The following is a 25,368-nucleotide window of genomic DNA, read 5'->3' as shown; positions in this document are numbered from 1 at the left end:
ATTTCTGTACAGAGTAAGAACAACTAGCAAGGTTCTTTCACTTGGAATTACTAAGATCGGAGTTTTGCAGAGGTTGATTAAAGCAACCATACCCAAGAAATAGCTAGTATCAAGAATGAGATTTATCCAATGTTGGGTCAAGAACATTGCTTCGACATGGAAATTAACATGGAACATTGCTTTGTGTCATACTGTTAATTTCATGCTATGTTGAAACTAGTTGAGTAGACATAGTTAAGAGATAAACATAATTATTCATGATAGTAGTTTTCTATTAAGAAAAATGTCCTGCTGGGCACAGTGGCATGTACCTGTTGTCTCAGCTATGTGGGAAGATCACTTGAGGCCAGGAGTTCAAGGCTATAGTGTGCTATGATCATGCCTGTGAATAGCCACTGCACTTGAGCCTCTTGGGAAACATAACAAGACCCCATCTGTAAATTAAAAAAAAAAAAAAGAAAAGGAAAAAAAGAAAGATGTCCCCAAAGTAATAGTTTGCACCAAAAATGTAGGTAGATAGATCCTAGTGGCCAGGCTGCTCTTTTGAAATATATGTTGCTGCCAGACACGGTGGCTCATGCCTGTAGTCCCAGCACTTTGGGAGGCCGAGGCGGGTGGATCGCCTGAGGTCAGGAGTTCAAGACCAGCCTGACCAATATGGTGAAACCTCATCTCTACTAAAAAATACAGAAAATTAGCCAGGCATAGTGGCAGGCGCCTGTAATCCCAGCTACTTGGGAGGCTGAGGCAGGAGAATTGCTTGAACCTGGGAGGCGGAGGTTGCAGTGAGCCGAGATCACACCATTGCATTCCAACCTGGGCAACAAAAGCGAAACTCCATCTCAAAAATAAATAAATAAATAAAAAGAAATATATGTTGCCTAGGCCAGGCATAGTGGCTCACGTCTGTAATCCCAACACTTTGGGAGGCTGAGGTGGGAGGATCACTTGAGGTGAGGAGTTCAAGATCAGTCTGGCAACATAGCAAGACTTGTCTCTAAAAAAGTTTTTTAACTAAAGAAAAATGAAGTCTATACTGCTGAACAGTAATTTGTTCCAGGATCATATTACTAAGTTTCTCTTGCAGTGAATTGGAAAGGTAAGTAATAGCTTGAAACAAAGCCTAGCTTCCATGGTTTGCTGGCTTTTAGGTATCTAGTATGCATTTATCCCAACAGGGCTATAGGATTTCCAGGTAATATCCTAATATGGCCTTAAAGTGTATGAACCATCTTGTTAAGGAAGAAATCAAGTTGGTTTTATGCATGTTATGTTATATGCCCTCACAGACCTCTGGTGACTAGCCTAGTGTCTGTCCAGCAGGCCAAGCTGTTATTAAAATAAAAATATTAGCTACAATTTTTGAGTACTGATTTTGGGCCAAGTATTGTGCTGTCATAATCTCATTTTTTTTTTTTACTTCAGCACCATAAAACCATCACTCTGAAAATGCATTACCAAACAAAAAATGCTGAATCTCGTACATTTCTAAACAAAAATCAGTGCACATCTGGGTGCAGCGCAACTGACAGAGCCAGTGTTGAAGTTTGCTTTCTTGTTTTGACACATACGTATACCTGGTGCAGTTTCATTTACAGCAATGTTTTTTGCTTTTAGTGAATGTCAGTATTTCAGGTTGAGTTTGTAAGGAACATTTACATTCCTTAGCACAAAAACTTGCATTGTAAAGGATGAGATGTATAGTTCTCAAAAGTCACTATTTTCTTGACTAACAATTCCATCACCAGGACTTTATCTTAAAGATATACTTACAGGTATTCATTGCTCATTGTTTGCAATAGTTAAAGAATGGAAATAACCTGTATGTCCATCAGTAAGCTACTGGTAAGTGAAATTATGAAACATCATAGAATAATATGTAGCCATTTAAAAAATGAGGGGCCGGGCGCGGTGGCTCAAGCCTGTAATCTCAGCACTTTGGGAGGCCGAGGCGGGCGGATCATGAGGTCAGGAGATCGAGACCATCCTGGCTAACACGGTGAAACCCGATCTCTACTAAAAATACAAAAAATTAGCGGGGCGTGATAGCGGCGCCTGTAGTCCCAGCTACTCGGGAGGCTGAGGCAGGAGAATGGCGTGAACCTGGGAGGCGGAGCTTGCAGTGAGCCGAGATCGCACCACTGCACTCCAGCCTGGGCAACAGAGAAAGACTCCGTCTCAAAAAAAAAAAAAAAAAAAAAAAATGAGGAAGCACCAAGTGCTGATAAAGGCAAATTACCAAGGTATGAAAGAAACAAAAAGAAAACAAAACTGGAAGAAGAAAGGAGCATCTGTGTGTGTATCCTGTCACACACACACACACACGTATTATGCATGGAAATATTAGGTTGTGCCAATACTGCACTGCTGTATGGTATTAACAGAAATGGAAGCGGAGTGTTTATTTCTGACATCGTGAAAGGCGGAGCCGCAGACCTGGATGGGAGATTGATTCAGGGAGATCAGATCTTATCTGTGAATGGGGAGGACATGAGAAATGCTTCACAGGAGACAGTGGCCACCATCCTCAAGGTGAGTTGCTAGGCTGCTTTTTACCCAGCTGGCACAACTGAAGTCCAGTGGGAACTGTTCCAGTCTAGCTTGATTATAAAATGGGTTGGATTTTATGCTAACTCTAGTTTTTACTAGAGATTTAATCTCTGATTATTTTAAATGAGCAGGAATAGGTTTAAAAGAAAGTTCTGTTACATTGACTAACAGAATGAAAGGGAACCTGCTTTGGGATTTCACAAGCAAGTTTTTCATACTTGTGAAAATTCTAGGCCGGGCGCGGTGGCTCACGCTTGTAATCCCAGCACTTTGGGAGGCCGAGGCGGGCGGATCACAAGGTCAGGAGATCGAGACCACGGTGAAACCCCGTCTCTACTAAAAATACAAAAAATTAGCCGGGCTTGGTGGCGGGCGCCTGTAGTCCCAGCTACTCGGAGAGGCTGAGGCAGGAGAATGGCGTGAACCCGGGAGGCGGAGCTTGCAGTGAGCCGAGATTGCACCACTGCACTCCAGCCTGGGCGACAGAGCAAGACTCCGTCTCAAAAAAAAAAGAAAATTCTAAGTATCCATCACTGTTCTCTAAATCCGTTTCATGAGATGGGCCTTCCAGGAGCCACAGAATTCATCCTCCTCTCTCTAGGGCTATGCCTGTTGTTTTCATTACCCTTTTATAATTCGTGGCTGCAAGGAGAGGCTCTGTTAAGATATTTCAGAATATAAATGCTACTACTTTTCATTTCTGTTCTTTTCCTGCCTTTCCAAGTGTGCACAGGGACTTGTGCAGCTAGAGATTGGAAGACTCCGAGCTGGTTCCTGGACCTCCGCAAGGAAGACATCACAGAATAGTCAGGTTGTCGATGGCTTCTCATCAGACTGACTCACTCTTCTGCCCCCATTGGGAGAAAGTTCCCCATTTAATAAATGGTTGTTTGGAAATAATATCTAATGTACAGCATATTCACAGCACCAAGTTTAGTGAATTTTCATGTGTTTGAAATAAAAATGAAGGGTGGGATGGAAATTCATTAATCCCTAGATTTTTCTCTCCTTTATTGCTTACAAATGTTTTCTTAGAACCACTTTTCTCTCACTATTAGTTCTATATTGCCTCTGCACGCATGTACACAGCTGTGTTTATTTAAAAAAAAACAGAGGCAACATCTGGTGGCAATTTGACCCTCATTAGCACAACATTGTTCTATTCATTCAATTAAATATTGCTATAAAGTTAACTTGTGACTAGCCACTCACACATGCCGAGGGCAATTAATGGCATATTCCTAGGAGAACCAAGTGTGGGGGTTTTTCCTGTGGGAGGGAGGCCTTAGTGGGTGATATTTTGTGGGTTAGCAAACATCTTTATTTGCAAAGCTGATGTAAGTGCCATTTTTTTTTTTTTTTGCAAAGTATATTTCACTATATTTTTTTCATTGTAATGGCTGACAAAATCAAGATGGTAGACTGTATGGTTAGCCCCATGTGGTACATAATGAGACTATAGAAACTTATATGTGACCCCTAAGTCTCCTCTCTGGGTTATGGATAGGCCGCCTTAGTTTTGAGGTTAAAAGCATGACTTTTGGTCCCCTCCTGGTTGCCTTATTTCTGAAGCCTCTCCAAGGCCTTTGTTCAGAAGATGCTCTGATCTTACAGTTAGCACACAGGTACTTCTGGAAAGCTATTAGCTGCCTCCTGTTCCTCACTGCTGTTAAAAAATGAGTGAGGAAAATACCATTGTTCAGATAGGATTACAGACTAGCTGGCTTGTCTTAGGGAATCTTCAAAGCAGTCAAACCCAATAAACACTATATTAAGTTTGAAACCCTTTTTTTTTTTTTTTTCCATTTCTGGCTTACATAATGGGCAGCAAATATCTAAGACACGGTGCTGCTGTAGGATTCCATGAGTTAATAGTTAGTGATGATATTGACCAGACTTATATCAACAAACGAAACAGTTGTCTAGCCAGGCTTCTTCCTTAATGGAAGGCTCATCTTTGTTGAATGATTTCATTAAAGCCTTATTGTATACAGAAGATTAGAATGAAGCTACACAGAGGAGGTTCCATTGAATCTCACTCCAAATGGAGTTTGGGGAAAAGAAGGAAAAGGCATCTCAGACAGGGAAAATAGCATACACAAAGGCACAAAGAGGTAACAGGAGTTTGTGTGATTTAAGAAAAGTTTGGACTGATCGATAGGTAAGGTAGTGGATAGAACTGGATTTCTGTCCCTCTTGAGAAATGTATGTGAGCATCTTCTTCTTTATTTATTTATTTATTTATTTATTTATTTATTTTTGAGACGGAGTCTCACTCTGTTGCCCAGGTTGGAGTGCAATGGCGCGATCTCGGGTCACTGTAATCTTCGCCTCCTGGGTTCAAGTGAATCTCCTGCCTCAGCCTCTTGAGTAGCTGGTACTACAGGTGCCCGCCACCACATCCGGCTAATTTTTGTATTTTTAGTAGACACGGGGTTTCAAAACATCTTGGCCAGGCTGGTCTCAAACTCCTGATCTCAGGTGATCTCAGGTGCTTAAAATTATGGGTGAGATAAAAGAGTTTGCCCTATTTGGCTAATTAGAAGAAGGCTGGTAGCCGACTGTGAAAAGGAAATGTCTTCCCGTCATGATGAGTTGAAGACTGACCCTGGTGGGCAAAAACAAGATTCCATTGCCAAACATTTTTATATCCAGACCCATTTAAAAAATCAGGATCTTGTAGGAACACAGATTTCCTTCTGAGCAGTTACAAAATAGGGAGATCAATGCCTTCTTCTGAGTGCGAAGGAGAATAAGCTGTTGACTTAATTCATAGAAAGTGAGTTCATTAAGAGAGAAATAACTTCTAGCTTTGGGGCCACCAGGCATCTTTTTTTAAAATGACTTTCCACCAAACCAGAAAGAAATTTCCTTACTCCGCAGAGGAAAAAATACTTGCGAGATCTCTTCCTCAGCCAACTAAGGGAACACAGCCAGGCAAAGTGTACTTTCATAAACGTCGTGGGGCTGGGCGTGGTGGCTCATACCTGTAATCCCAGCACTGGGAGGTCGAGGCGGGCAGATCACTTGAGGGCAGGAATTCAAGACCAGCCTGACCAAAGAGCCTGGTGAAACCCTGTCTCTACTGAAAATACAAAAATTAGCCGGGCATGGTGGTGGGCTCCTGTAACCCCAGCTACTCAGGAGGCTGAGGCAACAGAATCACTTGAACCTGGGAGTCAGAGGTTGCAGTGAGCCAAAATTGCGCCATTGTACTACAGCCTGGGTGACAGAGGGAGACTCCTCAAAAATTACAATACAATGCAGTAAAGGTCTTGGCAAACACATCTTTCTGAAATTTTTTAAAGGCAAAAGTTATAATATACTGTACTTCCTCAGTTCTGATTAGTTATCTATTATAGTACCATTTACTTAAATCATATCCTTTAAGGAAAAGTATAAAAAAACTCCTTTAAATGTATATAGCCACTGTGAAGTATACTGAGATCTACAACTTACTTTGAAATGAATTTTTTAAAAAAAGATGAGTGATGAATAGATAAATGACTATGTGATAAAGGAAATATAGCAAAATACTCATTGTGAAATCTAGGTGCTATTTATATGGATGTCTATTGTATAATTCTTTCAGCTTCTCTATATATTTGAAGGTTTTCATATTTTAGGAATTAAAATATTAAACAACTTTCATCATAGAGTTAAGAAAATGGACCAAATTATAATTTATGAACTGATAACAGTGATCTTAGGCTTAGCTTAAATTTTGATGCAGAATAATTTGGTAGAAAAAGATATTCATTATTTGCAATATTGTTGTCTACATAAGAAAGGCCCTTCACTATGTATACAGTTTTTGTTGAACAGCCACTGGCCTTAAAAGACTACACAGTATTAACCTCACATATTCATTTAAATGAATAGAGGGACAGGTAATGGAGATCTAGGAGACTGGACTAAATTATTACTGATTCTAGGAAAATCTTTGAGAAAAAAATGTTATATATCCCTAAAACAAGCCTTTTTCCCTTCAGATTTGGTACTTTTTTCCCCACAATTGAGGGTTCTATTTTGGTAGGTTTCTGCTAATCAAGGTCTTATTATACATGTTTTAGCAAAATACATAATACATTTTGGGTAATAAGGTTGACTGTAACCCCAAATGAAACATAGTGCCCATTAACTGACTATATATACATAAACACTATGTGGCAACCTAGGAAAATGGTTTTGATTTTATGTGGAGCAAGAACAGCTGAAATGATTGTATGGTCTCCACCTTGGTGATTGAAACCGTATGCAAAAGCACATATAATGGAGAAAGCAATGGAGGAAGTGTCTAAATGGGATTGGGTTGAGGTAGTAAGAGAATAGTGTGGGTGATTTTTGTTTTCTTTCTTGGCCTCTTCACGATTTTCTGTTAGATGGTTATGGTGACATCAGTAATTGGCACACTAATGGATAAGTATGCATTTTGGGGATCAAGTCAATGTCTGCACACAGATGACCCCTGGGTCTTTCTTTCAGGGTAGTCAGCAGAGCGCACACAGCAGCTGTCATCCCTCCTTCGCTCCTGTCATCACTGGCCTGCAAAACCTGGTTGGCACAAAAAGAGTTTCAGATCCTTCCCAGAAAAATTCAGGTATTACACGGACACACCCAAAGCAAAACTACCCTGTTACCCAAATTAAAAAAATATATATATGTTTTTTAAAAACCAGTCTTCTTTAATATAAATGTTTTTTAATTTTTTGAGCTTGGCCGCATAAGCTGAGCTTTCTGAAAGGCCTGTTCTGAAGGTAGGAAAGCCATAGAGATTCCTTCAGTGGTGACCAGGCATGGTGGCTCACACCTGTAATCCCAGCACTTTGGGAGGGCTGTGGCGGGTGGATCACCTGAGGTCAGGAGATCGAGACCATCCTGGCTAACACCGTGAAACCCCATCTCTACTAAAATACAAAAAAATTAGCCGGGCATGGTGGCACATGCCTGTAGTCCCAGCTACTCAGGAGGCTGAGGCAGGAGAATTGCTTGAACCTGGCAGGGGTGGTAGAGGTTGCAGTGAGCCGAGATCGTGCCACTGCACTCTAGCCTGGGTGACAGAGCAAGACTCCGTTTCCAGGAAAAAAAAAAAAGAAAGAAATTCCTTCAGTGGCACAACACAAAACACCTGAAAAACAGAAAAGCAGAAAGCTGGAGTGCATGGTAAAATAAAATTATTTACAAAGAGAAAATTAATAAATTACAGGTCACTGGAGAAAGGTCAGAAGTGTGTATGCCTTCTATGGGAAAATTGGGCCAGTTAAAAGAAAAAAAAAGTTTGTATATCCTTGGGGGCAGGGTGGGACAAGGGGTCCTTTTAAGTCTTTTGTTGAATAGAGGGTTATCTTTAAGGTAAAAAAAAAAAATGTACAATGAAACACAAATGACTCAGCCGGGTGCGGTGGCTCATGCCTGTAATCCTAGCACTTTGGGAGGCCAAGGCAGGCAGATCACCTGAGGTCAGGAGTTCAAGAGCAGCCTGGCCAACATGGAGAAACCTCACCTCTACTAAAAATACAAAAATTAGCCAGGCATGGTGGCGCATGCCTGTAATCCCAGCTACTCAGGAGGCCGAGGCAGGAGAATCGCTTGAACCCAAGAGGCAGAGATGGCAGTGAGCTGAGATCGAACCACTGCACTCCAGCCTGGGCGACAGAGTGAGACTCCGTCTAAACACACATACACACACACCCACACACACACACACACACACAAATGACTCATCCTCCAAGTATTTACTCACCATGTTCCAGGCAGCTGCTGCTATATAGCCCATCAACTTTTGTCAGACCAAATGATTATGGCCACATTGATCTGAAACAGAGAGCACTTCTCTAAAATAGAGGACACAGCAGGCCGGGCACGGTGGCTCACGCCTGTAATCCCAACACTTTGGGAGGCCGAGGCAGGTGGATCACTTGAGGTCGAGAGTTTGAGACCAGCCTGGCCAACATGGTGAAACCCCGTCTCTACTAAAAATACAAAAATTAGCCAGGTGTGGTGGCAGGCGCCTGTAATCCCAGCTATTTGGAGGCAGAGGCAGGAGAATTGCTTGAATCTGGGAGGCAGAGGTTGCAGTGAGCTGAGATGGTGCCACTGCACTCCAGCCTGGGTGACAAAGCGAGACTCTGTGTCAAAAAAAAAAAGAGGACACGGCCCCTGGTGACTTGGCTACCAGCTTGGATGCTGAGGAAGGGTACAATACCTGCGTGCTTTAGTGTCTTCTCTTGAAAGACCTAGAAAATGAAACAATTTTTCATGGGACAATATTATATCCTAAATATATTATTTTTTAATATTAAAAAGTAAATTGTGTTGCTTCTTTATAGGCACAGATATGGAACCAAGGACTGTTGAGATAAACAGGGTAAGTCAGTCATTTTGCTATATGTATTTTTCTGGTTTGTGTTGGATTTGCACTAAATGTACCTTTTCCCCAATACAGTTTATTGGATTGTAAGTGTGCTCTTTCAAGTTACTGTGATAAAAATACGGTCTAAATAACATCAATAAATAGACTGAGAAAAGTACAGTAGAGCACAGAGATGACCTCTATGAATTTTTTGGCAAATCTCATCCACTATATTCTGTGCCTGTGTGTAAGTTTTATTTTTATTTATTTTTTTCAATCTTAGTCTTTTAACCTGTACATGTAAAGTTTTATAAAACAAAAATGGTGTCATGTGGCAAATACTAAATAAGTATTTTTTGAGAGCATATAGTATGATTTTTATCGATTTCATAGTACTCCATCTTATGAATGTGCTATAAGTTTCTTTTTTTTTTTTTTTTTTTTTTTTTGATACAGAGTCTCGCTCTGTCACCCAGGCTGGAGTGCACTGGTGAGATCTCGGCTCACTGCAAGCTCCGCCTCCCGGGTTCACGCCATTCTCCTGCCTCAGCCTCCTGAGTACCTGGGACTACAGGCACCCGCCACCACACCCAGCTAATTTTTTGTATTTTTAGTAGAGACGGGGTTTCACCGTGTTAGCCAGGATGGTCTCGATCTCCTGACCTCGTGATCCGCCTGCCTTGGCCTCCCAAAGTGCTGGGATTACAGGCGTGAGGCACTGTGCCCAGCCACATGTGCTATAAGTTTCTTAACCAGTTTCCTATTATTGAACAATTAGCATATTTCTCAATTTTTGCTATCTTTTATAGTAAAATATCTTTATATTTTTGCCCAAATCATGAGTAATTTCCTCAGGATTAATTCCTAGAAATGAAATTTTGGGGTCAAAAGCCAAGCTTGGTATTAGAGGTTTTTATACATGTTGCTAAATTCCCCTATTGAGAAGATTATATAAGATGTATTTCAGTTCATAAATTTGTCGAACCCTGATTTTCAGACGCCTGTGTGATGATATCTAACGAAAGTAGACTCTTTTTTTTCTTTTTCTTTTTCTTTTTGAGATGGAGTCACTGTGTCGCCCAGGCTGGAATGCAGTGGTGCAATCTCAGCTCACTGCAACCTCCACCTCCCGGGTTCAAGCAATTCTCGTGCCTCAGCCTCCCAAGTAGCTGAGACTACAGGCACGCACCACCACGCTTGGCTAACTTTTGTATTTTTTGTAGAGACACAGTTTCTCCATGTTGGCCTGGCTGGTCTCGAACTCCTGCCCTCAATCGATGCGACCACCTCAGCCTTCGGAAGTTATAGGATTACAGGCATGAGCCACCAGGCCCGGCTGAAAGTAGACTTTTATTTTGCTCACTTTGACCTAAATGAGGGGTTCAAGAAGAAATAATGACCCTGTTGTAATCATGGTAATCCACTGCAGTAAAGTGATATCCAGCATACTTTACTTCTCTAGATTTAATGATACCTCTGTTTGAAGGCATTCTACCATTTATTAGCTGCATTAGTTTGCTAGATCTGCAGTTATAAAACACCACAGACTGGGTGGCTTAAACAATGGGAATTTATTTTCTCACAGCTCTGAAGGCTAGATCCAAGATGAAGGTGTCTGCAGGTTTGGTTTTTCCTGAGGCCCCCCTCCTTGGCTTGCAGATGTCTGCTTTCTTGCTGTAGCCACACGTGGCCTTTTTTGTGTGTCACTCATCATCCATCCCTGGTGTCTCTCCTATGTCCTAATCTTTTCTTATAAGGACACCAGTCACATTGGACTAGGGCACACCCTGGCCTCATTTTAAAGGCCCTATCTCCAAATACAGTCACATTCTGAGGCCCTGGTACTTGGGGCTTCAACATGTGAATCTTAGGGGGACCCAGTTCAGCCTGTACATTAGCTGTACAGCTGAGTGCGGTGGCTCATACCTGTAATCCCAGCATTGTGGGAGGCCAAGGTGGGAGGATCACTGAGCCCAGGAGTTTGAGACCAGCCTGGGCAACATGGGGAAACTCTGTCTCTACAAATAATTTGTTTAAAAATTAGCCAGGTGTGGTGGTGCATGCCTGTGGTCCAGCTCCCAGCTGTTTGGGAGGCTGAAGTGGGAGGATCACTTGAGCTCAGGAGGTTGAGGCTGCAGTGAGCCGTGATCATGCCACTGCACTCCAGCTTGGGTGACAGAGTAAAACCCTGTCTCAAAAAAAAAAAAAAGCCATTAGCTCTATAATAGTTAGCAAGTCAACCTCAATTTTCTCATCTGTAGAATGGGGGTGATAACACTAACTTACCTCAAAGGTAAATATTATTGTGTGGATTACACGAGGTCATGAGTGTAATGTCTTTAGCATAGCACCTAGTGCATCAGGAATGCCCAGGAAGTGGCTTCTGTTGTTATTAGCTACAGCTTTGACTAAATCTGCCTTATTTGTTCCCAATATTTTTCCACCAGAGTAGCAACTCAAATGTTCCTATGATGGGGAAGTTAAATGTACCAACAGTATACATAATTATGGATAAATTAAGGAAACATCATGATGGATTTAAACAAAGCCAAAAAATTATTGCATAAATTTCTCCTCTAAGATTTCAAAAATAATATTATGTTTCCTTAGTCATTTCAGCCACTTGTTTTTACAGGCTTTTGCAATAAAGCCTGCTCCTACCTACCCAATTCTACCACACGTGATCCAAGCAGAAATTTCTTTCTTTTTTTTTCTTTTCCTGAGACAGAGTCTCGCTCTGTTACCCAGGCTGTAATGCAGTGGTGCAATCTCAGCTCACTGAAACCACCACCTCCCAGGTCCAAGTCATTCTCCTCCCTCAGCCTCCCAAGTAATTGGGATTACAGGTGCGTGCCACCACGCCCAGCTAATGTTTTGTATTTTCAGTAGAGACAGGGTTTTGCCATGCTGGCCTGGCTGGTCTCAAACTCCTGACCTCGAGTGATCCACCCACCTCGTCCTCCCAAAGTGCTGGGATTACAGGAGTGAGCCACCACACCCAGCCTCTAAACTTCTGCTATGCTGGTTTGGGTCTGTCCCACACATATGTAGTCTGAGAGTTCTGTGGGTTCACAAACAGAATTGAGAATTCGTTTTCTTCAGCTTCCTCTTCTCTGCTTTTCTTCTCTTTCCCTCTTTTTCTTGATTCTTCTGCCCAGAAGGATGGAATTTCTATCTGAATGTTAGCATTCACCGTACCTTTCCAGCTCCTTGACTGGGAATCACCTTCAGGGTACAGCTGCCAGGAAAAAAAAAAAACTGGGAACTTCCCCCTCTGCTGCCATTTCTCCAAGTTTTGACTCTCCACCACACTTCATTTGGTTTCTTTTTGTTTCAGAGGCCACAGGTAGTTGTTTTTTACATGTTAACTAGACGTCTTGATTGTAACCAGCAGGAGAGATACGCTGTCACATGCCTATGCTGCCATGCCAGAACTGGAACTTGTCATTTGTTCTTTTAGTGATTTTAAAAATATTAACCCTATGATACTAATGTAGGGAAAAAACTGGACTAGAGCCAAGTCTCTTCACCAGAGTCCGTCTTGGGGAACATTTTCAGCCGCATTTTATGTCTCTCTTCAAACTGTTGTCACTACAGTGAGTGTCCTCTCAGATCCTTTGTTTTAACGCAGTCTTTTAAAGCCAAATGTGTTTGTTCACACCCAGAAGAGCATAGTATGTGTGGCAGTTTAATCATAAACACCATATGAGAACATACTTGCCAAGTCTGCATCAGAATTGGCCACTAAACTAAGGAGCTGCATAGGGTGTTTTGTGTGTGTGTGTGTGTGTGTGTGTTTAATTTACTCCTGCTATTGCCTTTTATTGAGCCATTTCTGTAGGCAATGACTGTGCCATACTATCTCATTTAATGCTCAGACCAACACTGTCAGGTATGTAGTATTCTTCTCATTTTATGCATAGACATGGAGGCTTTAAGAGGTAGTCAGCCTAAATAACAAACAGAGAGGCTCTCTAAAGGAAAATGGTGTTTATTCAGGAATGGGAATATGCGGGCCATAGTAGACTATGTGCGTATTCAGGGAGGTAAGGAAAATAAAAGGTTTTAGAGGACAGAATGAGAAATATATAATTATTTTGAGATAATCCTTGGCCACAAAGATTAATAACAGGGGTGACACACAGCCCAAGGCTGGACAGGCATCTGCGGGACAGATGCACTTGTAGAAGTATTTTTTTATGAAAGATTGTGATGTCCTTCCTGCAGGGTTGTGGTTTTTGCAGTCTTTTGTGATAATTTTTGTTATCAGGCATACAAGCCTGAGAACCCTTTCTGCATAGCCTTTCCTGGCTCTATTGGTAAGGATTTTTTTTTTTTGACACAAGTGACTCCATTTTGATTCTGACAACTTTCACAAGGTTAAGTAACTTCCCCCAAGACCCCACAGCTAATTAAGAGCTAGAGCTGGGGCCGGGCAGGGTGGCTCACGCCTGTAATCCCAGCACTCTGAGAGGCCAAGGAGGGTGGATCACCTGAGGTCAGGAGTTCGAGACCAGCCTGGCCAACATGGTGAAGCCCTGTCTCTACTAAAAATACAAAAACTTAGCCAAGCATAGTGGCACGCACTTGTAATCCTAGCTACTCAGGAGGCTGAGGCAGGAAAATCACTTGAACCCGGGAGGCGGAAGTTGCAGTGACCTGAGATCATGCCATTGCACTCCAGCCTGGACAACAAGAGCGAAACTAAAAAAGAGGGCCAGAGCTGTCTACTCCAAAGGTTCCACATTTAACTCCTGTGTTATCCTGGCCTCCTACCTCATGGAGGGATTTTGTTCAACAGCTATCTGGGGATAGTCAGTTTGTGGCTCTTTATTAAATATATAAGCATTATGTTTTCTTTCTTTTTTAGGAGCTCAGTGATGCCCTTGGAATCAGTATTGCTGGAGGAAGAGGAAGTCCCTTAGGAGATATCCCTATATTTATTGCCATGATTCAGGCCAGCGGAGTGGCCGCACGGACACAGAAGCTTAAAGTAAACGAGAGAACTGGTTGAAGGACTAACAGCATGTGGTGGGGTGGGAGAGGAAGTTGCAGCCCTGGGCACCTTGTTTAAAGTTGGAATTCCAATAGCCATCAGAGACCCAGGCTGAGCGCAAGATGCATTAGAGGCCAGGCGTGGTGGCTCACGCCTGTAATCCCAGCACTTTGGGAGGCCGAGGCGGGCGGATCACGAGGTCAGGAGATCGAGACCATCCTGGCTAACATGGTGAAACCCCGTCTCTACTAAAAATACAAAAAAAAAAAAATTAGCCGGGCGTGGTGGCGGGCGCCTGTAGTCCCAGCTACTCGGGTGGCTGAGGCAGGAGAATGGCGTGAACCCAGGAGGCGGAGCTTGCAGTGAGCCGAGATCACGCCATTGCACTCCAGGCTGGGTGACAGAGCAAGACTCCGTCTCAAAAAAAAAAAAAAAAACTTTATACCTTTAGAAATTCATTAGGTCCCCAGGCACATAAAAATATTATTATTTGTATCAAAGCTTCTCAATAAAAGAAGAAATTGCAGCCCCTTTGCAAACCTTCCTTTACCCTTTTAAGCACCTCATTCCAGGCCGGGGGCAGTGGCTCACGCCTGTAATCCCAGCACTTTGGGAGATCGAGGCAGGCGGATCACCTGAGGTCGGGAGTTCGAGACCAGCCTGATTAACATGGAGAAACCCCGTCTCTACTAAAAATACAAAATTAGTCGGGCATGGTGGCACATGCCTGTAATCCCAGCTACTTGGGAGGCGGAGGCAGGAGAATCGCTTGAACTCGGAAGGCAGAGGTTGCGGTGAGCTGATATTGCGCCATTGCACTCCAGCCTAGGCAACAAGAGCGAAACTCTGTCTCAAAAAAAAAAAAAAAAAAAAAAAAGCACCTCATTCCACCCAAAATCAGCTCTCAACTGAGAGACATTTGACCTTAGAGTCTTCCCTCAATCAAAAGAATCACCATTTTTACGATTTCTCCCCCTTGTTGCCCCTTAATCTTAACTTCAGTAGAAAAATAAAGCAGAAAATATTTGGCTTCCTCATTAGAACTTTATTGAACGGTTAATGTGTACACCTCGCTATTACTGGCAAATGGATGTATGAAACACCACCATTACCAAAATACAAAAGTGGCCTACTGTGCCTTTTAATAATCAAATGTGACCCCCTTCTTGTTGCTCTGATTTGTCTGTATTTGGGGAAAGCCAAAAAAATTCCTCATGCTTCTTGAACATGCATGCACGGTAGTAATGCAGAATCCTCACAATAGCCACAAATGGGAAATAGGACTCGCAAAGAATTTTAAGCATTCTTCTCAAATTTAATTTTTCTTAATGATAGTGATTTTCTGTCACTTTTGTACTTCCAGGTTGGAGATCGGATTGTCAGCATTAACGGGCAACCTTTGGATGGGCTGTCTCACGCGGATGTGGTTAATCTGCTGAAGAACGCCTATGGGCGCATTATCCTGCAGGTATTGCGATCAATGGAGCACGCAGCTGCATGAGGCAGATAAGTGGCGTGCAAAAAAGATTGAGCGTCACTGGCAGTAGGCATCGCAACCCAGCAGGGTGCTTGCTGATGTGAATTATGAAGGTTGAAAGCAAGAAATTATTATTTTTATTCAGAAATTCTTTAATGCCACCCATACAGGCAGTGAGCATGATTATATGAAAGCATAACAAGGGGAGAAAAATTACTCTCTGCTTCACATGATAAATCAACACGGCTTTTAGTTTCCAGTGTTCTTTTGTAAATCAGAGTTTGTAAGGAATAAGAAATGATTTCTTTTCTTATGCCCAAAGACTGTTACTGAACTGCCCAAGTGCTGTTTCTTCTTTTCCCCTTAAAGGAAGAGGAAAAATACAATGATCTTTTTCCTTTAGCATAGATTGCCAACACTGTTAAATTCTCACGCATAGCAGTCATCAACCAAGGCAGACAATTGTTTATCAGCTGTGGTCCCCAGCTGTATTGTTCAGAGGCACAAGGAAATATACCAGGATGTAAAAGCAAAATGTGTTATTAATTACCCCTGCTTATATTTTAGCCCTTCAAATGTCTCTGAGATTGACACCATGCATGACTGAGAGGCAGCATACTGGCAGTGAGTTTCATTAATGAGTTTCCCCAGCAATGTATGCTTACCATACGTCTGCAGAGGTAATATAAAATGGTTTATAGGTGGCCGGGCGCGGTGGCCCACGCCTGTAATCCTAGCACTTTGGGAGGCTGAGGCAGGTGGATCACCTGAGGTCAGGAGTTCAAGACCAGCCTGGACAACATGGTGAAACCCCGCCTCTGCTAAAAGTACAAAAATTAGCCAGGCATGGTGGTGGGCACCTGTAATCCCAGCTACTCAGGAGGATGAGGCAGGAGAATCACTTGAACCTGGGAGAAGGAGGTTGCAGTGAGCCAAGATTGCTCCACTGTACTCCAGCCTGGGTGACAGAGTGAGACTGTCTCAAAAATAAAATAAAATAAAATAATTAGCTTATAGGTATAAAGAATAAAGCCCACCATGTACTACCTTAGGGAGAGGGCCAGCCAGCCACTCATCATTCTAGCCTTAAAATAAGAAGTTTGGGCTGAGTGCAGTGGCTCACACCTATAGTCCCAGCACTTTGGGAGGCTGAAGCAGGAGGATCACTTGAGGCCAGCAGTTCAAGACCAGCCTAGGCCATAGCAAGACCCCATCTCTACAAAAAACTTAAAAAGTTAGCCTGGCATGGTGGTGTGTGCCTGTAGTCTTAGCTACTCAAGAGACTGAAGCAGGAGGATGGCTTGAGCCCAAGAGTTGGAGGCTACGGTGAGCCACTATTGTGCCACTGCATTCCTGCCTGGGCAGCAGAGTGAGACCCTGGCTCAAAATAAATAAAAAATACATAGGAAGTTCGAATTGAAAAACCATTACATAGCTGGGCACAGTGGCTCACGCCTATAATCCCAACACTCTGGGAGGCCAAGGCAGGAGAATTGCTTGAGCCCAGGAGTTTTGAGACCAGCCTGGGCAACGTGGTATGATACCCCATCTCTACAAAAATAATAAAAATAAAAATTTAATTTGAATAATAAAAAAATTAGAAAAAAAGAAAAACTGCTGGGTGCGGTGGCTCACACCTGTAATCCCAGCACTATGGGAGGCCGAGGCGGGCGGATCACGAGGTCAGGGGATTGAGACCATCCTGGCTAACATGGTGAAACCCCTTTCTACTAAAAATACAAAAAATTAGCCAGCCATGGTGGCGGGCGCCTGTAGTCCCAGCTACTTGGGAGGCTGAGGCAGGAGAATGGCGTGAACCTGGGAGGCGGAGCTTGCAGTGAGCCGAGATGGCACCACTGCACTCCGGCCTGGGCAACAGAGCAAGACTCCATCTCAAAAAAAAAAAAAAAAAAAAAAGAAAGAAAGAAAAACCGTTACATTTGGGAGAAGCAATTTGTGGTGTTTAACATCTCTGTGGTCTAAGTCCAAAGTGTCCAAACAGATGTTTAAAAAGTAAGCGGCTTTCAGTATGTATGAGGGGTATAATGAAAATCCTTTCCGTTTACTATCACACTAGTCTTTAAGTTAAAATTTTAAGAGAAAGAAAAGAAAATCCTGTCATTAATTTCAAGGGAGTTTATGTGATAGGCCAAATATTATTAAATTATTTGGGTCCCTGATTTTCTATTGAACACAAACCAAAACACTGTGCGGACTGGGCATAGAATCTGCTTCCCCTCAACTCCTGGTCCTCACTTTCAGTGGAAACCTACACAGTTACCTGCATTTGTTCCTCCACCCTGGGTGGCTGTGCTTGCTCATCCTTCACGTTATGCTGACCCCTAGAGGCAGTACAGTACAGCTCTTCAGTGCCGAGCCCAGGACCTTGAATTACAAAGACCTTAGGAGGATCCTACTTCAAATGGTAACTGACCAGAAAAAAGTCTCTCTCCCTTAGCAAAATCTAGTATTATTGATATTTTCACACATGGATATAATTTGTTCAGCTCTGTCTTCCTCACAAATAAATAAGAAGACACAATTAGCCAGGTGTGGTAGCGCATGCCTGTAATCCCAGCTACTCAGGAGGTTAAGGCAGGAGAATTCCTTGAACCCGGGAGGCGGAGGTTGCAGTGAGCCAAGATCACCCCATTGCACCCCAGCATGGGCTACAAGAGTCAGACTCCATCTCAAAAAAAAAAAAGCACATAGAAACTAGCTGCTCGGAGGATGAGGCAGGAAGATCACTTGAGCCCAAGAGTTTGAGGCTGCAGTAAGCTGTGATTGTAGCACTGCACTCAGCTTGGGCGACAGAGTGAGATCCCAGCTCTAAATCAGTAAATAATAACATTATGTAACTATAATGTCATAATAATAAAAACCGGATACCCGCCTGCGACGCCGTGGTGGCTGTTTCCCTGTCTCTTCGGTAGAGAGTTTAGACCCCACCCAGTCTTCATGTACGGCCGACCGCAGGCTGAGATGGAACAGGAGGCTGGGGAGCTGAGCCGGTGGCAGGCAGCGCACCAAGCTGCCCAGGATAACGAGAGCTCAGCGCCCACCTTGAACATGTCTTCATCTTCTGGAAGCTCTGGAGTGCACACCTCTTGGAACCAAGGCCTACCAAGCATGCAGCACTTTCCTCACGGCGCAGAGATGCTGGGGTCCCCTTTGGTGTCTGTTGAGGTGCCGAGGCAGAATGTGGATGAAGGGGGGCCACAGTTTAGTATGCCACTGCCTGAGCGTGGTATGAGCTACTGCCCCCAAGCGACTCTCACTCCTTCCCAGATGGCTTACTGTCAGAGAGTGTCTCCCCCTCAGCAAGAGATGATTTTCAGTGGGCCCCAACTAATGCCCACAGGAGAGCCCAATATTCCAAGGGTGGCCAGGCCCTTCAGTGAGAATCTAAGGATGCCCCCCAATGGGCTGCCAGTCTCGGCTTGCACTGGAATCCCAATGATGTCCCACACTGGGACCCCTCCAATGCCTTACCCTGGCCTCTCGACAGTACCTTCTGACGAAATATTGTTGGGCCCGACCGTACCTTCCACTGAGGCCCAGGCAGTGCTCCCCTCCATGGCTCAGAAGTTGCCCCCGCAAGATGCCCATGACCTTGGGATGCCCCTAGCTGAGTCCCAGTCATTGCTGGTTTTAGGATCTCAGGCCTCTCTTGTCAGTCAGCCAGACTCTCAAGAAGGCCCATTTCTACCGGAGCAGCCCAGACCTGCTCCACAGACAGCAGAGAAGAACTCCAGGCCTCAGCAAAGAACTGGTAGAGGGGGCTCCTCAGAGGCAAGGCCTTACTGCTGCGACTACGAGAACTGCGGAAAAGCTTATACCAAACGCTCCCATCTCGTGAGCCACCAGCACAAGCACACAGGTGAGAGGCCGTATTCTTGCAACTGGGAAAGTTGTTCATGGTCTTTCTTCCGTTCTGATGAGCTTAGACGACATATGCGAGGACACACCAGATATCGACCATATAAATGTGATCAGTGCAGCCGGGAGTTCATGAGGTCTGACCATCTCAACCAACACCAGAAAACTCATCGGCCGGCACCCTCAGACCCACAGGCCCCCGAGGGAGAGCAGGACAGTCCTCCTGCTGCTGGTCCTTAGGTGAATGAAGAAGGAAGAGGATTCCAGGCAGAGAGCACTGGACATGGCAACTGCTCAGAGGAGAGGCAGTCTTCAAGTTCTACATTCATTCAGCAAAATGGTTTTTGAGCCCACAATACTGAGCGCACCAAGGCTGTGGAGACCCGTGGTGAGGAGCATGGAGTTAACTAAAGGATGTGTCAGGGAAGAAAGACTTCTCAAGGAGGTGCCTCCATCAGACCCGAAGGACTCATGGGGGCTAGCTGCACCTCATATTTCTTGGACATATACCGTTGGACATGTCTGTCTTCTGGAAACTATGGCATAGACAGTAAGGATTCAGAGGTGCATGAAGGCACCCTGCCTCTGCAGAGCAGAAAGATCATAGACAACATTTATAATGTGTCATCAGTGCTGCCAAGAAGAGAAGCTGGTCCTCTGCGGGCTCAAGCCTATCTGGGCCTCTGGGGAAGCCCCACAGCCTTGGCCGTGCCTGCCCCTGCCCTCCCACCCCTACCGTGACCCTGTCCTGCTTTGCTGCCTTTGTCTGTGTTACTAGTGGCCCCAGTATACCTGGGATGGACATCCAGGTGCCCTTCATCCAAGCTCCTATGTGAGGGGAGTGGACATGATTAAAAGAACAGGGGCAGAAGGGGCTCATTTATGACCCATTCACTAGCCCCAGGGATTGAAGTCTTGGGTACTCAAAGTGTCTTTCTACTAGGGCACCAGATCCCTTCCATGGAGCAGGCCATCTCGGGTTCACTGGGCCAGGGCTAGTCTCTGTTCCCCAGCCCACCTGGCTCACACACAGCCTCGTGGGTAGGGTCAGCAAACCAGATTGCTTGTTGTCTGCTTGGTGACCTAGTTTTCACCAAGAAGTGGACTTGGAGAGGACAGAGTGATCAAGGGTGTATGATGTGCACTACAACGGTGGGCAAAACAGGCTCCTGCTCTTGTGGAGGTCACAATCTAGCAAAGGAGGGATGTTACTAGAAGTGCACAAATTGGGCCCGGCGCGGTGGCTCACGCCTGTAATCCCAGCACTTTTGGAGGCCAAGGCAGGCGGATCACTTGAGATTAAAGATTCGAGACCAGCCTGGCCAACATGGTGAAACCCCATCTCTACAAAAAATACAAAAATTAGCCTGGCATATGGCGGGCACCTGTAATCCTAGCTACTTGGGAGGCTGATGGGAGAATCTCTTGAACCCAGGAGGTGGAGGTTGCCGTGAGCTGAGATCTCACCATTGCACTCCAGCCTGGGCGACTGAGCGAGTCTCTATCTCAAAACAAACAAGACCTGTGGACTCTAATAGATTTTGAATCCTGCCTCTGCCATTTCCTGGCTATGAGGTGTCTTGGGAAATTTACTTGTCACTCTTGCTTCTGATAGTAAAGGGGATGGTGAGATAGATTCAAGATGGAGAGATAAGGTTGTTTTCTTTGGCTGCAACATGGAGATTAGATTAGAGTGAGGATGTAAGGGAGAGGAAGGGACATAGCAGTATTTCAGGTGGGAGTCAGGGTGGCTTTGGCCAGAGTGTGAGAGTGGCGGTAGGGAGAAGTAGGAAAGTGATAGTTAACTGGATATGGTAGGTGAGGGCGAGGCCAATGATGACTTCCAGGTTCCTGACTTGTGTTATAAGTAACACAGAAGAAGAATGGGTGAACTTGATTCATTTTCCATTGATTGTGATATCTATCATACCTGCAAAAAATATTTTGTATATATCCAATTTAATAATAAATGCACTCACGTTAGGAAGGTCAAAAAAAAAGGAAAAAGAAAAATAATACAAAATAATAAAAATGCTTAGGATAACTTGAGGCCAGGAGTTTGAGACCAGCGTGACCTTGTCTCTGTAAAAAATAAAATTCAAAGAAAAAGAAGGAAAAGTGATCTACCAGTACATTTAAAGCTTTGAATTCCCCATCCTTTGCAGAGGTAACCACTATACTGAATTTTGATTAATCTTGCCTTAGCTATTTATTGTTTTTACCACATAGCGTATCTGTTCTTAAATATAGTGATTGGTTTTGTATGGTTTTGAACTTACCTTTATTCTGTTTAGGATTCATTGAACTTTTTCGACGTAAATGTTTAGTAGTCTTAATAAAATTTGGAAAAATTAAAAATAATAATAATAATAATAATAATAATAACCAATATAACCAAACATTAGGATGAATTAATTATTTTTATTTAATTTTATTTTATTTTTTTGAGATGGAGTCTCGCTCTGTTGTCCAGGCTGGAGTGCACTGCAACCTCTACCTCCCGGGTTCAAGCAAGTCTCCTGCCTCAGCCTCCCAAGTAGCTGGGACTACAAGCATGCACCACCATACCTGGCTAATTTTGTATTTTCAGTAGAGATGGGATTTCACCATGTTGGCCAGGCTGGTCTCAAACTCCTGACCTCAAGTGATCTGCCTGCCTTGGCCTCCCAAAGTTCTGGGATTACAGGCATGAGCCACCACGCCTGGCCGAATGAATTATTAGTAGCATGGGGATTTGTGGTGTTTTAGTAGAATGAAAATGTGAGTTAAATCTTCATCTTCCACAATAAGGAGTGATTAGATATCAAAAATTTTAAAATCAAGAAATAGAAGTAAAACTGTTATTTAAGAATATGGAAGCACAGCCTGGCCAACAGAGAAACCTTGTCTCTACTAAAAATATAAAAAAGTAGCCGGGTGTGGTGGTGCACCTCTGTAATCCCAGCTGCTCAAGAGGCTGAGGTGGGAGAATCACTTGAACCCCAGGGGCAGAGGTTGTAGTGAGCCGAGATCTCGCCACTGCATTCTGGCCTGGGCGATGTGAATATGGAAGCAAATACTAGGAGAAACAGCTGAAAGTAGTTGCTTTTAGGGAGTGAGAATCTGTAATGGGGGTAAAGGAGCAAGGACTCTTTCATTAAACACTATAGAATCATTTTGACTTTTACAATTATATAAATGGGCCGGGTGCAGTGGCTCACACCTATAATCCCAGCACTTTGGGAGGTCGAGGCTGGCAGATCGCTTGAGCCCAGAAGTTTGAGACCAGCTTGGGCAACATGGTGAGACCCCGTCTCTACAAAAAAATACAAAAATTAGTCGTGCATAGTGGCATGCACTTGTAGTCCCAGCTACTGGCGAGGCTGGGGTGGAAGGATTGCTTGAACCAGGGGCGGGGGCAGAGGTTGCAGTGAGCCAAGATCGTGCCACTGCACTCCAGCCTGGATGACAGAGTGAGACCTTGTCTCAAAATTTAAAAAAAAAAAAAAAATTACATAAGTGAATAGGTGTGATTTTTTTTTTTTTTTTCATTGAGATGGACTCTCGCTCTGTCACCCAGGCTGGAGTGCAGTGGCTCAATCGCAGCTCACTGCAAGCTCCACCTCCGGGGTTCACACCATTCTCCTGCCTCAGCCTCTCCAAGTAGCTGGGACTACAGGCGTCCACCACCACGCCCGGCTAATTTTTTCTATTTTTAGTAGAGATGGGGTTTCACTGTGGTCTTGATCTCCTGACCTTGTGATCCGCCCACCTCAGCCTCCCAAAGTGCTGGGATTACAAGCGTGAGCCACCACACCTGGCCTGATTTTTTTTTTTTTTTTTTTTTTTTTTTATTATACTTTAGGGTTTTAGGGTACATGTGCACAATGTGCAGGTTTGTTACATATGTATCCATGTGCCATGTTGATTTCCTGCACCCATTAACTCGTCATTTAGCATTAGGTGTATCTCCTAATGCTGTCCCTCCCCCCTCCCCCCACCCCACAACAGTCCCCGGAGCGTGATGTTCCCCTTCCTGTGTCCATGAGTTCTCATTGTTCAATTCCCACCTATGAGTGAGAACATGCGGTGTTTGGTTTTTTGTCCTTGCGATAGTTTACTGAGAATGATGTTTTCCAGTTTCATCCATGTCCCTACAAAGGACACGAACTCATCATTTTTTATGGCTGCATAGTATTCCATGGTGTATATGTGCCACATTTTCTTAATCCAGTCTATCATTGTTGGACATTTGGGTTGGTTCCAACTCTTTGCTATTGTGAATAGTGCCGCAATAAACATACGTGTGCATGTGTCTTTATAGCAGCATGAGTGAACTCCCATTCACAATTGCTTCAAAGAGAATAAAATACCTAGGAATCCAACTTACAAGGGATGTGAAGGACCTCTTCAAGGAGAACTACAAACCACTGCTCAATGAAATAAAAGAGGATACAAACAAATGGAAGAACATTCCATGCTCATGGGTTGGAAGAATCAATATCGTGAAAATGGCCATACTGCCCAAGGTAATTTATAGATTCAATGCCATCCCCATCAAGCTACCAATGACTTTCTTCACAGAATTGGAAAAAACTACTTTAAAGTTCATATGGAACCAAAAAAGAGCCCGCATCGCCAAGTCAATCCTAAGCCAAAAGAACAAAGCTGGAGGCATCACGCTACCTGACTTTAAACTATACTACAAGGCTACAGTAACCAAAACAGCATGGTACTGGTACCACAACAGAGACATAGATCAATGGAACAGAACAGAGCCCTCAGAAATGATGCCGCATAGCTACAACTATCTGATCTTTGACAAACCTGACAAAAACAAGAAATGGGGAAAGGATTCCCTATTTAATAAATGGTGCTGGGAAAACTGGCTAGCCATATGTAGAAAGCTGCAACTGGATCCCTTCCTTACACCTTATACAAAAATTAATTCAAGATGGATTAAAGACTTATATGTTAGACCTAAAACCATTAAAATCCTACAAGAAAACCTAGGCAATACCATTCAGGACATAGGCGTGGGCAAGGACTTCATGTCTAAAACACCAAAAGCAATGGCAACAAAAGCCAAAATCGACAAATGGGATCTCATTAAACTAAAGAGCTTCTGCACAGCAAAAGAAACTATCATCAGAGTGAACAGGCAACCTACACAATGGGAGAAAATTTTTGCAACCTACTCATCTGACAAAGGGCTAATATCCAGAATCTACAATGAACTCAAACAAATTTACAAGAAAAAAACAAACAACCCCATCAAAAAGTGGGCAGAGGACATGAACAGACACTTCTCAAAAGAAGACATTTATGCAGCCAAAAAACACATGAAGAAATGCTCCTCATCACTGGCCATCAGAGAAATGCAAATCAAAACCACAGTGAGATACCATCTCACACCAGTTAGAATGGCCATCATTAAAAAATCAGGAAACAACAGGTGCTGGAGAGGATGTGGAGAAATAGGAACACTTTTACACTGTTGGTGGGACTGTAAACTAGTTCAACCATTGTGGAAGTCAGTGTGGCGATTCCTCAGGGATCTCGAACTAGAAATACCATTTGACCCAGCCATCCCATTACTGGGTATATACCCAAAGGACTATAAATCATGCTGATTTTTTTTTAAGTGAGATAAAAAGTTGTTGGAAAGTATCAGAACTACAGAGGATTGAGTACATTTTTAAAACATAGGAAACAAATAGAACTTAAAAATGATGTAACAGTTAAGTGAAAGAGTTTGGCGAGCTAAATTTTCATCTGAGTATGGAGTCAGTGGACACCAAGATAGTACATTTCAAAATAGGCATATAAGAATATTATTTAGCTTATTCTTTAGAATTAAAAAGAGAAAAGTTCAGTGTGCTTCTAGGGAGGGCAATTGTTGAATTTTTTTTATCATGTACTGTACTATTTAATTTTTTATTATGTACACACAAAAAAGAAATATTTAGAAAAAATAGAATATGGCCAGGCATGGTGGCTCATACCTGTAATCCCAGCATTTTGGGAGGCCAAGGCAGGTGGATCACTTGAGGTCTGGAGTTTGAGACCAGCCTGGCCAACATGGTGAAATCTCATCTCTACTGAAAATACAAAAATTAGTCAGATGTGTTGGCA

At 43.4% G+C, this 25,368-nt stretch overlaps 2 protein-coding genes across 7 annotated transcripts in view; both read left to right on the top strand.

Annotated features, from left to right (window-relative positions):
- Positions 1-25,368, top strand: part of PATJ (PATJ crumbs cell polarity complex component) — a 425,559-nt gene that overhangs the window by 368,895 nt on the left and 31,296 nt on the right. For all 6 annotated transcript variants that reach the window (XM_055235148.2, XM_055235146.2, XM_063613334.1 and 3 more), the window contains 6 exons: positions 2,385-2,532; positions 3,275-3,361; positions 7,036-7,150; positions 8,880-8,917; positions 13,773-13,895; positions 15,262-15,366. In XM_055235148.2, the coding sequence (XP_055091123.1) occupies positions 2,385-2,532; positions 3,275-3,361; positions 7,036-7,150; positions 8,880-8,917; positions 13,773-13,895; positions 15,262-15,366 (616 nt within the window). The remainder of the gene's footprint in view (positions 1-2,384; positions 2,533-3,274; positions 3,362-7,035; positions 7,151-8,879; positions 8,918-13,772; positions 13,896-15,261; positions 15,367-25,368) is intronic.
- LOC129458849 (Krueppel-like factor 17) lies at positions 18,283-20,166 on the top strand. The gene has a single exon (XM_055235149.2). It carries the CDS (start codon positions 18,334-18,336, stop codon positions 19,492-19,494), a length of 1,161 nt encoding a protein of 386 aa, XP_055091124.1. The 5' UTR covers positions 18,283-18,333; the 3' UTR covers positions 19,495-20,166.

This window comes from Symphalangus syndactylus, chromosome 19 (assembly GCF_028878055.3).
Source record: "Symphalangus syndactylus isolate Jambi chromosome 19, NHGRI_mSymSyn1-v2.1_pri, whole genome shotgun sequence".
NCBI classification, from domain to species: domain Eukaryota; kingdom Metazoa; phylum Chordata; class Mammalia; order Primates; family Hylobatidae; genus Symphalangus; species Symphalangus syndactylus.
The sequence above is the reverse complement of the archived record's forward strand: the minus strand, read 5'-3'. Positions and strand labels throughout refer to the sequence as shown.